The sequence below is a fragment of the Palaemon carinicauda genome, chromosome 11 (assembly GCF_036898095.1).
Source record: "Palaemon carinicauda isolate YSFRI2023 chromosome 11, ASM3689809v2, whole genome shotgun sequence".
NCBI classification, from domain to species: Eukaryota; Metazoa; Arthropoda; class Malacostraca; order Decapoda; family Palaemonidae; genus Palaemon; species Palaemon carinicauda.
In genome coordinates, this window is record NC_090735.1 from 123,044,712 (window position 1) to 123,057,686 (window position 12,975).

General features: G+C 41.6%; 1 protein-coding gene across 5 annotated transcripts in view; it reads left to right on the top strand.

Moving 5' to 3' along the window:
* Positions 1 to 12,975, top strand: part of LOC137650163 (popeye domain-containing 2-like) — a 73,019-nt gene that overhangs the window by 36,669 nt on the left and 23,375 nt on the right. For 4 of the 5 annotated variants that reach the window (XM_068383321.1, XM_068383325.1, XM_068383323.1 and 1 more), the window contains one exon: positions 622 to 763. The exons of the other annotated variant lie outside the window; for it this stretch is intronic. In XM_068383321.1, coding sequence (XP_068239422.1) covers positions 622 to 763 — 142 coding nt within the window. The remainder of the gene's footprint in view (positions 1 to 621; positions 764 to 12,975) is intronic. 5 annotated transcript variants of the gene reach the window in all.

A 12,975-nucleotide genomic window follows, 5' to 3' on the forward strand; every position in this document is an offset into this window, starting at 1 on the left:
GCGTGCACTTGTACTTTTGCGTGTGTGAGTGCGAGTGATTGTGTGTGTGTGAAGCTGCCTGAGATGCCGTTTAGAATGGTATTGTACCGTTAATTACCTATGGCAACTTAATACCTTGCCTTTTCCAAATCTTTCCTATCCTCCTCCTCCTTCCTATATGCTCCTCTTTATTAGTAGTGTTTGCTATGTATGACTTCTAATTGTAGCTCATTGGTTTTTTGCACCATGTTTGGTTCCTTGAGTGTTATTTAGTTTACCTGTATTTTGTGTTATGGATGTGCGATAATTTTTTGTTTCCCTGAAAAAGAATCGTGCATTTTGAGTATTGAATATTCCACACAACCACAACATTTAGATCCAACTGGTAGATGTTTGGTCACACTTAGTAATATTGTAGTAATCCACTTTCTGTAATAAGTAATCATTGAATATACAAAGCAGGATGGTTTGAAACATCATCCTTATTAAATATATTTTCCTCTTTTTTTACACTGATAATTATGATAATATTAAACTGAAATACTTAATAATAAGATTATGAGATCACTGGGCCTGACCCCATCCATCCAGTATCCCTCCCAAGACATCCATGTGACCTGACCTAACCTTATTGGTCCTCAGGTCAACGAGAGTCTGTCAGGGATGAGCAATGGCCACTGTGTAGCCAACCTTGCCGATGACAGCGAGACAAAGCCGTTGCTGGTCGTCAAGAAAGGGGAAGAATCAGGGAGCATAACCGCCATAATCAACCGACAGTTGCAGGGTAGGGACTACTATTACTTCCTCTATTACTGCTATACTTCTGTTACTACCCTACAACTATTACAATGATCACTACAAGCACCACCATCTTTAATGCCATCAGCATTTCTTTCCTCTACCCTTTTTCTGCTTCATGTTCCACCTCATTTCCTTCTGCCTGCTGTTGCTACCTTTCCTTTAGTTAGTCAGTGGCCTCATTTTTACATAGGACAGACCTTTTTCCATCTCTTTCTCTCAGTATATTTTCTGTATGAAGAAAAGAAGGCATGTTGATCTTCTGAATTGAGTTTTCATGGCTAAAAAAGCTTCTTTTCTTGGAACCACAAGGGAGTACATCGAATAGAATGTTGTTGATTAGTAGCAGCCATTGTAATGAATATTTTGCTAAAACAACATAAATGGTGGGTTATAGTTTAAGATTGCAAGAGCATGTCCATCTAGATACATTATTCCATACATTATTACAAACTAAGATATAAAACTGTAAAATGATAAGGTTACCCATCTGGGTTTCAGAGCTTGAAGCATTTTGAAAACCATTAACCTATACCGTGGCTGTATATTGTCGTCATGAGAGAGATAGATTTTAGTAAGAAAGGAAATAGAGGGAATTTCACTCCGCATTAATTTTGGACATGCATGTCATACGTACGCTTAACTTCCATTCAAAGATCCGGTCTGTGCCGACTGGAATGAAAAGAGGAACTATGTTGCTTCTAGTTTATTGGTGTTATAGCAAGTTCTCTTATAATTCATGAAGATTGGAAGATTTGGGATAAGCCCAGCATTCAGTGATCCTCTTAGAAAAAAAGACTGTTATTGTAGATTTGTCAGTGTACAGTACTATACATGTGGATTGTTAGGATTGTTAATAATGCAGAGGACAATACAATAATTTTAGAATATTGTTGCTGTCAATTTCTGTGTTTTTCTTTCTTTTTTGCTTTATCTGCTTCATTCTGCAAACATTTAGGAATCAAGATATATATGAACTATGATCATTATACAGCACATCATATACCTAATGATTTGTTACATCCATTTTCTTATTCACTGACAATTTTCTTGAACTAAAGTGTGACCATCTTCATTTCTATAGTCAGAAAATGTAGGAAAAACTTATACATTATTTGCAGAAAATTTACTTGCCTAAAATTATTGTACACTTTCCTCAGTTGCATATTTGTTTTAGTTGTATAACACCATGTATTGATAAGTTTTGTATGTTTAGTTTCATGTTTCAGTTTTCTTTCCTTTTAGTTATTTATGTGCACCACCAAATCCTTCTTAACTCCTCATTTGTTTTATGCACTTTAGTTCCTAAGCTTTATCTGTTAGAATACAGCTAACTTGGAGTTCAAACCAGCTTGTGCTTTGAAAAGTTCCTCACATGTTTTATAGTGTAGATAAGCCTTGTGTAGCATTGCTTGCATTTTTTTTTTGTCATTAATTTTACTTTGTCTTTCAGGACCACTAAAATGTGTTTCCAGGTAAAATATCAATCGATGATAAAGTTTTCTTTGGTAGGATATGTTTTCCAGATTTTATTATATCTTTGGTGTTACATGTAATATTGGAGCTTTTGTGCTGCATGCTAGGATTTATCTTGCAGAGTCAGGCTTCTTAGGCATAATCAGAGGACGTCTAATGACGACAATTTGTACATGATATTCAACACCGTTATATCGTCATGGTAACATTCATCTTCTACAAAACTCTTTAAACACAAGATTTTTTCCAGCATCTATTTTTTTTAGATAGGAGTTTGATTGATATTTTATTTGATACAGGTACAATTTAATGATATTTTTCACAGACAACAAAAATAATTCAGTTGTGACACTTCTGAAATTAAAAGTAAGATAGTACTGTATACATGATTAAGATAGTGTAGCGTATTTATTTCAATAACAGGTTGTTAGAATATAAAGTTTTTTGTCTTTATGTGTATATATATATATATATATATATATATATATATATATATATATATATGTCTATATATATATATATATATATATATATATATATATATATATATATATATATATATATATATATATATGTATATATATATATATATATATATATATACACACACACACACACACACACACTATTTAAATACTAAATATCCATAAAATTTCTTAAATATACTAACTGCTTGTTATAGAAATACACACTACATTATCTTTATAATGCATGTATATATATATATATATATATATATATATATATATATATATATATATATATATATATATATATATATATATATATATATATATTAATTCTCTATGGCAATTTTCATTAAATGCAAAAACTCATGTGGCATCATTTATTTCAAGATACCGGGTACTTCTCTTGTTTTCTGTATCTTTTCTTATCTTTGAGGACTAGATTCTTTTATGGAAATGGGGAAATACTAACAAACTTCATTTTTTGCATCCAAACTCTGGTTGTGAAGACAAGAAAAAGTAGGAAACTGGAGAAGTGTTGCTTCAAGATAGTTGTTGCCAAATGTCCTTTAACATTTAAAGAAAAAGAAACTTATATACCGAAGGTTCTCAGGTTACGAGGGTCTCGAGTATGATGATTTTCTGGTACAAATGGGCTCCCATAAGGTACTTAAAAATCAATATAATTCATATTCAAGTAAGAATGTTTGGCTCATTGGTATAACAAACTACTTGCGGATGCAGAGAGCAGCTAACACCATTGCAAGGCCGCGTAGTAGTGCGTTACACATCACTTTATATACATAACACAGTGTACCTACTGTACATACATACAGTACACATATGCATTCATAAACACTTGATATGAATAATATACTTTTAAGTAGAGAAAACAATCCATAACCTTTCATATATTACTGTACACTTTGCGAACAAATACCTGAACCATATACAGTAGTGTACTTACACTCTACAGTACTTTACCAACATACAATAAGGAATACATATAACAATTCTTTATCGTCATTCCTGTGGTTGGCCCGCACACGGCCATCAAAGGTCTCCCTTATGCTTTTCAGACATAATACACAGCAAGAAAAGGCACAATAATATAAAAAAAAACAGCAACACCAAAATCCTGAATGTGTATTGTAAACAAAGATGGTAAACTAGTGCTAAAGTGATGTGGAATGCAACTACAATACTCCATGGCCAGGGGACTTAGTACTTGCTCTCCACATTGGCAAGTAGTTCATCTTACCAATGAATCAAACATCGTAACTCATAATCAATGATGAAAACTCTATGTACCTTATATATACTATATATATATATATATATATATATATATATATATATATATATATATATATATATATATGTATGTATGTATGTATGTATGATTTCTATAAACCTCCCCTGATGTTCATATTTCTCTGCCTCCAGAAACTTGGTTTATCGATGTTTACCCTCAAAATTTGATAAAAGATTTTCTATTCTTTTCTTTCAAGAGATAAACACCTCTAATAAATTAAGGAGACACTAGTGGTTAATAGCAATACAGTACACGAAGTGTCAGGGATTCTTTGTTATTTAGTTTTTCTGTTGCATTAGTGTTAGTCGGATGTATCCCCTTCCAGAGTGTGATAAGTTTGATCGCATTTGAAGTTGTCTTCTCTGCTGGATTTGTTAGAATTTCTGTATGTGGATAGCGCTGTGTTTTTAATAACAGTTGTGAAGCTTTCAATGCCTCTGTTCCTCTCAGGAAAAGTATGTTTCAAGTTCAAGTGCCTATGGAACTTTTCAGTTCATGGGCAAATCCAGAAGACTAGGCTAGTTGTTTATGATAGCAGACTTGATGATTATATGACACTTGAAATGCTCACTTAACCAGCCAAGTTTTGTTAGTGATGAAACATATGTTCTTAATTTATTAAGTTTCCTTTGTTGATCTCAGAAAGCCAGTGAGTCTTTGCTTGTAGGTGATGAGTATAGAATTCCTGCATATGGTTGTGTTTTAAATAACCATTGTTAGGAATGGGATGCCTCACTGTTCCACTCGGGGAAAGTATGTTTCAAGTGCTAATGAACTTTTTAGTTGGAGGATTTCCAGAAAAGACTAGGCTAGTTGTTTTTATAGAAGAGTTGATAACAATATGACATACCAAATACTCACTTATCTGGCAAAGTTTTCTTCGTGATGAGGTTTATAATCTTATTTAAGATCCATTGTTAATTTCAGAAGGACAGCAAGTCTTCACTTGTTAGGTTGTAAATCTGACTTACCTACCCTGTTGCTTACCCAAACCTGACTCCCATAGTCAGTTCTAGTAGTCATAGTGTTTCATTCAGTAGTTGTTCTGAATATTGACTGTGCCTTACAGTTGAGTTCCTCTAGTAGATCCTTGATTTCCTTATTTACTTTAGAAACTTTTGCTGCTAAACCCTTGCATTCCTGGTTGCTCTTCTAGACATCTAGATTGTGAGAGAGGGGACCAAAGTCATAGTCTGGATCTTTATATCTCTTCTGACTATAGTGAGTGCTATTATGCAATCTCGTTTTTGTAGGTCGTGTATCTTATCGCAAGATTCTTTTAGCTGTTTGATATTGTTAGTGAAGTTTCAGCTAAAGGTGATTGGTTACATCATTTTTTGGAGGGCAGTATATTTTGTTTGCTTACAAATGTAGCCACTAGCTCATCACAGATTTATATTAGCTAGGTAAATTTTAACACTCGTGCTTTTATTACTCTTACGAGTCTTTCTATAAAAAAAGACTTAAAAGATTATTGGGTTATTTCTGTTCAGTGAAGAAATGTATTTTAAGCCAAATAATAGTCGAATCCATAAAATGAATACATACAGGAGGTGTCTTAACAAAGGCTATGCTTTTCGTCCCTAATCTTCATCTTTTGCGAAGCAGCTAACGTGCTATTTGTAAAGAACCTTATCTGAGGTGTATTTCTATTATGTTGAATTTAATCTTATTTCTGAAAACTCCCTACTAAGATGTTTGAGGTAAGTATTTGGAGACTAATGCTTCCAAGACTGAACAATATATAGTATACCTCTCCATTCCCCTTTATTATTGCAGATAGTTGTTAAATTATTATTATCATTATGAAAAATGAAGAGGATTGAAACTGGTAGACGAGAATGACCATGAATGGGAGGTAAATCAGTTGTTGTTTGCAGATGATACTGTACTGGTTGCAGACACGGAAGAGAAGCTTGGACTGTTTTAGTTATTTATTTATAATTATGATTCAAAGGGTGGGAGTATGTATTTATTCTCTACGTATGGATGTTATCTTGTAAAGAAAGTTTTATTAATTACTTGAAAATTATATTAGAAAATACCATAAGACTAGTCCTGTATAAATGAGCATGGTCATGGTAATTTGAGATAGCAATAGTGAATTTTGAAAAAATCTGTAAATTATGCATTCATGCAATTTCATACATAATTCAGGTGAGGAGATATGGTATATGAATGAAGTCACGTCGATTACTGAGATGACTGAATGAAAAAAAATTTTTCAATATTAAACTTACCCGATAATCATGTAGCTGTCAACTCCGTTGCCCGACAGAATTCTATGGAGGGATACGCCAGCTATCACAATACTAGAAGGGGGTGTACTTACCAGCGCCACCTGTGGCCAGGTACTCAATCATTTGTTGTTGACACCTCCTCAATTATTCCTCTGTCGTGCTTCCGGCTAGACGTTCTGGGATACGCTCATGGTCTTCGAGTTTATTCATGGATATTTGGTGAAGTATTCTCTTAGATTAACGGCTGTCGCATACTGGAATCCTTTTTATATTAGCTAGTTAGCTTTTATATAAACTCTGATTAACGATTAATGAATTTTTGCTTGTTTTTGGATCACCCTTTGACTTACTCTTTGAAACAAGATGTCTGACGTTTCGCAAGCTCCCTCCCATAGACGATGTAGGTCTTGCAATAGGCGTATTCCGAAGGTCTCGGTAGATCCTCACACCGCTTGTTCTGACTGTAGGGACAGGCCCTGTCTATTAGAAAATCGGTGTGAGGAGTGCGCCGGACTTTCGGAATTGGAATTTGTACGTCTTTTAAAATATTCATCCAAGTTAGAGAGAACTAGAGTTAGGAGAAGTTCTTCTCACTCTTCTATGTTTTCCTCACCTCATGATCCCCTACCTTTTCCTACCCCTGTAGTGGCTACCCCCGAACCTACTGTGTGCCCTCCGCCTGATATGTCAACTGTTTTGCGTGCTATTCAGGCTTTAGGAGATAAAGTAGAATCAGTGGTAAGTGACCATAAGTCTCTGATGGCCGAGGTTAAAGAACTGAAGGTCAAGAGTGCAGTGGGTGAAAATAGTGCCAGTGCTGTGACGAGTGCTAGTGTCTGTGCAGTGCCAAGTGCTAGTGGTGCCAGTGTGGTGCGTGAGGATTTTTCTGTGCGAGCCAGTCGTCCTCCCAGTCCGGGACCTCTTGCAAGCTCCCATGCCCAGGGGAGAAGCAATGTCGAAGGGCTTAAGGGTTCGACAGGCCTTGTTAGGCGCACAGAATTATCCTCGGTGGTTGCGGGCGTGTCTTCCTTAGACCGTCACTCCCACCTGCAGACGATTGAGCCCGTCTTCTCGTCCGCTGATCTTCATGCAGGGAAGAAACGTTGGTCTCAGGTCTCGAGACCGCTTAAACGTAGAGTTCAGTCAGCGAGTGCTCAGCCAGGTTGCAGTCATTGGCTCAGCTCCGACTCGCCTCTGTCATCGGTCGACTGTACTCCGCCCAAGAGGAGTAAGGTTCTGCCTATACAGACCCCGACTGTGACTTTACCTCAGTCTGTTATCGTTTCTGCCGACCCCAAGTGGACCCTGCTTCAGTCCATGCAAGTTCAGCTTTCGGACTTGATGCGTGAGTGTCGGGCTGAGAGTGTTGCACCTCCTGCACTCCCTCCACCTGTTCTCGCTGCACCTGTGCTCGCCCAGCCTGCACCTGCTCCGCCTGTGCTCGCCCAGCCTGCACCTGCTCCGCCTGTGCTCGCCCAGCCTGCACCTGCTCCGCCTGGTCGCAGCACCATCTGCCAGGCGTACGATGTTGAACCACTTTCGGAGTTTGCTGTTCACAGTGTTGTTCAGCCTCAGCCTTCTTTAAGGCAACCCTTGCTTTGGGATCAGGAGAGTTACACTCTTCCTCCTCCTCCCCTTGCTGCTCCACCAGTGGTGCAACTCTCGGTTGGGGTACAACAACCTCTCCCCTCCGTGAGTCTGTCTGCTCAACCAGCGCTGCACCGAGTTCAACCCTCATCTAGGCAAGCTCATCTACACCATGCACTTGCGCCTCAGGAGCCTCAGCTTGCTAGAACTTTACCTTGTTCTGCGCAGCCTCAACCTTCTCATGCTCCACTCATCTCTCAGGAACAGGAACGGACTACTCCGCCTCCGTCCTCCGCTCAGCTGGTGCAATCCTTGGGTGCACCTCTTGCTAGGAGTCAACCTCCTTCACCCTTGCACCTGCCTTCTGCTCCGACTGTTGTTCAGCCTATGCAGTCTGAACCTCAGGTTTTCCCTCAAGTTGATGAAACCTCTGTTGTTGTTCCTACCCGTTCTGACTCTGCGGTTCAGCATTCTGGTCCTTTTGCTTCGCTACCTTCTGCTGATGAAGTGTCGGATGATGAGGAGGCACATCTTGATCCCTCATCAGACGTGGAGGAGTCTAAGCTTTCTCCATTGTCTGTTGATTTTAGAAAGGTCTTGGCTCTACTCAGGGAGCTTTACCCTGACCACTTCGTCTCTGCTGTTCCCCGCTCTCCTCCATCTGAGTTTTCGCTAGGCGTGCAACAAGCTAAGTCGAGCTATACTAAGCTTGTCCTAGCTAGATCCTCCAAGAGGGCCTTAAGGACCTTAGGGGAGTGGCTTCAGTCTAAACAACACCTGGGCAAGACTTCCTTCATGTTCTCTCCAACGAAGCTCGCATCGAAAGGTTGCGTTTGGTATGCCACAGGGGAAGCACCAGGCTTGGGAGTTCCTGCCTCTGCCCAGGCTGACTTCTCAAGTCTGGTGGACTCTCCTAGGAGGACTGCGATGAGACGCTCGAAGGTTTGTTGGACCTTCTCAGACCTGGATCATCTTCTGAAAGGGTTGTTCAGAGCTTTCGAAATGTTCAACTTTCTCGACTGGTGCCTGGGAGCCCTCAGCAAGAAAACATCTCCTGCGGACAAAGACTCTGCCTTGTTAATTATGTCCTGCATGGATAAGGCCATCAGGGATGGATCGGGTGAGCTAGCGTCGTTATTTGTATCAGGGGTGTTGAAGAAAAGGGAACAACTGTGTACCTTCCTCTCAGCCAGCATTACACCGTGCCAGCGGTCACAGCTCCTTTTTGCTCCACTCTCAAAGTTCCTCTTTCCCGAGGAGCTAGTTAAGGACTTGTCGGCTGCCCTGATACAGAAGGACACGCACGATCTTGTAGCCTCATCGGCTCGTAAGTCTAAGGTTACCACCTCTGTCCCCAAGACTTATCGCTCTCCAGTGGCTGATACCCCGGCCACTAGGTTCATACCGCCCTTTCGTGGTAGAGCCCCCAGCCGAGGAAACTCCCGTCCAGACTCTCACAGGGGCAAGTCTAAGAAAGGACCCAGGACATCTAAGGGAAAGCACTGACTCTCAGATTCTCCAGACAACAGTAGGAGCCAGGCTCAAGATCTTCTGGCAAGCCTGGGAGAAGAGAGGTGCAGACGCACAGTCTGTCAGTTGGCTGAGGTACGGTTACAGGATTCCATTCTGCCTCAAACCGCCTCTGACCACATCGCCCTTCAACCTCTCTCCCAACTACAAAGAAGAGGACAAGAGGCTAGCATTGCAACAGGAGGTGTCGCTACTTGTGCAGAAGAAGGCAGTGGTTATAGTCCGGGACCATCAATCCCCGGGCTTCTACAACCGTCTCTTTCTTGTGGCCAAAAAGACAGGAGGTTGGAGACCGGTGCTGGACGTCAGCTCTCTCAACGAGTATGTCACCAAGCAGACGTTCACAATGGAGACGACCAAGTCGGTCTTAGCAGCGGTCAGACAGGAGGACTGGATGGTCTCGTTGGACTTGAAAGATGCATACTTTCACGTTCCCATTCATCCAGACTCCCAACCTTTCCTGAGATTCGTTTTCGGAAAGGTTGTCTATCAGTTCCAAGCCCTGTGTTTTGGCCTAAGCACAGCTCCTATGGTCTTTACTCATCTGATGAGGAATGTAGCGAAATTCCTGCACTTATCGAACATCAGAGCCTCCCTCTACCTAGACGACTGGCTGTTGAGAGCCTCCACGAGTCGTCGTTGTCTGGAGAACCTCTCTTGGACTTTAGATCTAATCAGAGACCTAGGTCTATTAGTCAATATAGAGAAATCTCAACTCATTCCCTCCCAATCCATTGTGTACCTGGGAATGGAGATTCAGAGTCGGGATTTTCGGGCTTTTCCATCGGCCCCCAGGATAAACCAAGCCCTACAGTGCATCATGAGCATGCTGAAGAGGAGCAATTGCTCAGTGAGACAGTGGATGAGTCTCACAGGGACCCTCTCATCTCTGGCCCTGTTTGTCGAGCTAGGGAGACTCCACCTCCGCCCTCTTCAATTCCATCTTGCAGCTCATTGGGACAAGGGCTCGACTCTAGAAGCAGTCTCTATCCCTATCAACCAAGAGATGAAGACCACTCTCCGGTGGTGGAAGCACAATCTTCTTCTCAAGGAGGGTCTATCATTGGCCATCCAGACCCCCCATCTTCATCTCTTCTCGGATGCATCGGACTCGGGCTGGGGTGCGACCTTGGACGGACGGGAATGCTCAGGAGTATGGAACAAGGAACAAGGATTACTCCACATCAACTGCAAGGAACTGTTAGCAGTCCATCTTGCCCTGTTGAACTTCAAGTCCCTCCTGCTAGGCAAAGTGGTGGAGGTGAATTCAGACAACACCACAGCCTTGGCTTACATCTCCAAGCAAGGAGGGACCCATTCGAGGAGCCTTTACGAGATCGCAAGGGACCTCCTCATTTGGTCAAGAGGTCTAAACCTCACACTGGTCACGAGGTTCATCCAGGGCGATATGAATGTTTCAGCGGATCGCCTCAGCAGAAGGAATCAGGTCATTCCCACGGAATGGACCCTCCACAAGAGTGTGTGCAACAGACTTTGGACGTTGTGGGGTCAACCTACCATAGACCTGTTTGCCACCTCCATCACCAAGAGACTTCCGCTTTATTGTTCCCCTGTTCCAGACCCTGCAGCGGTTCATGTAGATGCTTTTCTTCTGAACTGGTCCCATCTCGACCTGTACGCATTCCCTCCGTTCAAGATTATAAACAAAGTTCTGCAGAAATTCGTCTCGCACGAAGGGACACGGCTGACGCTGGTTGCTCCCCTTTGGCCTGCAAGAGAATGGTACACAGAGGTACGTCAATGGCTAGTCGACTTCCCCAGGACTCTACCTCTAAGAGTGGACCTTCTACGTCAACCACACGTAGACAGGTTACACCCAAACCTCCACGCTCTTCGACTGACTGCCTTCAGACTGTCGAAAGATTCGCTAGAGCTAGAGGCTTTTCGAAGGAGGCAGCCAGTGCGATTGCCAGAGCTAGAAGAATTTCCACTCGTAGAGTCTACCAGTCTAAGTGGGAGGTCTTCCGAAGCTGGTGTAGAGCCAATTCAATATCCTCTACCAATACCTCTGTGATCCAAATAGCTGACTTCCTTCTTCATCTTAGGAATGAGAGATCCCTTTCAACATCTACGATTAAAGGGTATAGGAGCATGTTGGCCTCAGTCCTCCGCCACAGGGGTTTGGACCTGTCTTCCAACAAGGACCTTCAAGACATTCTCAAGTCTTTTGAGACGTCTAAAGAACGTCGTCTTTCCACTCCAGGCTGGAATCTGGACGTAGTCTTAAGGTTCCTTATGACATCTAGGTTCGAACCTCTCCAGTCAGCTTCCTTCAAGGATCTTACCCTCAAGACTGCTTTTCTCGTTTGCCTTGCAACAGCTAAGAGAGTCAGTGAGGTTCATGCCTTCAGCAAGAACATTGGTTTCACAACCGAATCAGCTACATGTTCTTTTCAGCTTGGATTCCTAGCAAAGAACGAGCTTCCTTCACGTCCTTGGCCTAGATCGTTCGAAATACCTAGCCTCTCCAACATGGTAGGTAACGAACTAGAGAGAGTTCTTTGCCCTGTCAGAGCTCTCAAATATTATCTGAAGAGGTCTAAACCTATTCGAGGACAGTCAGAAGCCTTATGGTGTGCCATCAAGAAACCCTCGAGACCCATGTCCAAGAATGGGCTTTCGTACTATATAAGGCTTCTGATCAGAGAAGCACATTCTCACTTAAAGGAGGAAGACCTTGCATTGCTGAAGGTAAGGACCCACGAAGTAAGAGCTGTAGCTACTTCGTTGGCCTTTAATAAAAACCGTTCTCTGCAGAGCATTATGGATGCAACCTATTGGAGGAGCAAGTCAGTGTTTGCATCATTTTATCTGAAAGATGTCCAGTCTCTTTACGAGAACTGCTACACCCTGGGACCATTCGTAGCAGCGAGTGCAGTAGTAGGTGAGGGCTCAGCCACTACATTCCCATAATCCCATAACCTTTTTAACCTTTCTCTTGAATACTTTTATTGTTGTTTTTATGGTTGTTACGGTAGGCTAAGAAGCCTTCCGCATCCTTGGATTTGGCGGGTGGTCTATTCATTCTTGAGAAGCGCCTGGGTTAAAGGTTTGGTAGAGGTCCTTTAGTAGGGTTGCAACCCCTTGTACTTTGGCACCTTTGGGTTGATTCAGCCTCCAAGAGGAACGCTGCGCTCAGTAAGGAAGACGAACTTTAAATAAAAGGCAGAGTAACGGTTCTATTCGACTTCCTTACCAGGTACTTATTATTTCATTGTTATTTGAGATAACTGTTATATGAAATTTGGGATACTTAGCTATCCTTTAATCATGTACACTGGTTTTCACCCACCTCCCTGGGTGTGAATCAGCTACATGATTATCGGGTAAGTTTAATATTGAAAAATGTTATTTTTATTAATAAAATAAATTTTTGAATATACTTACCCGATAATCATGATTTAATCGACCCTCCCTTTCCTCCCCAGAGAGAACCAGTGGACCGAGGAATAATTGAGGAGGTGTCAACAACAAATGATTGAGTACCTGGCCACAGGTGGCGCTGGTAAGTACACCCCCTTCTAGTATTGTGATAGCTGGCGTATCCCTCCATAGAATTCTG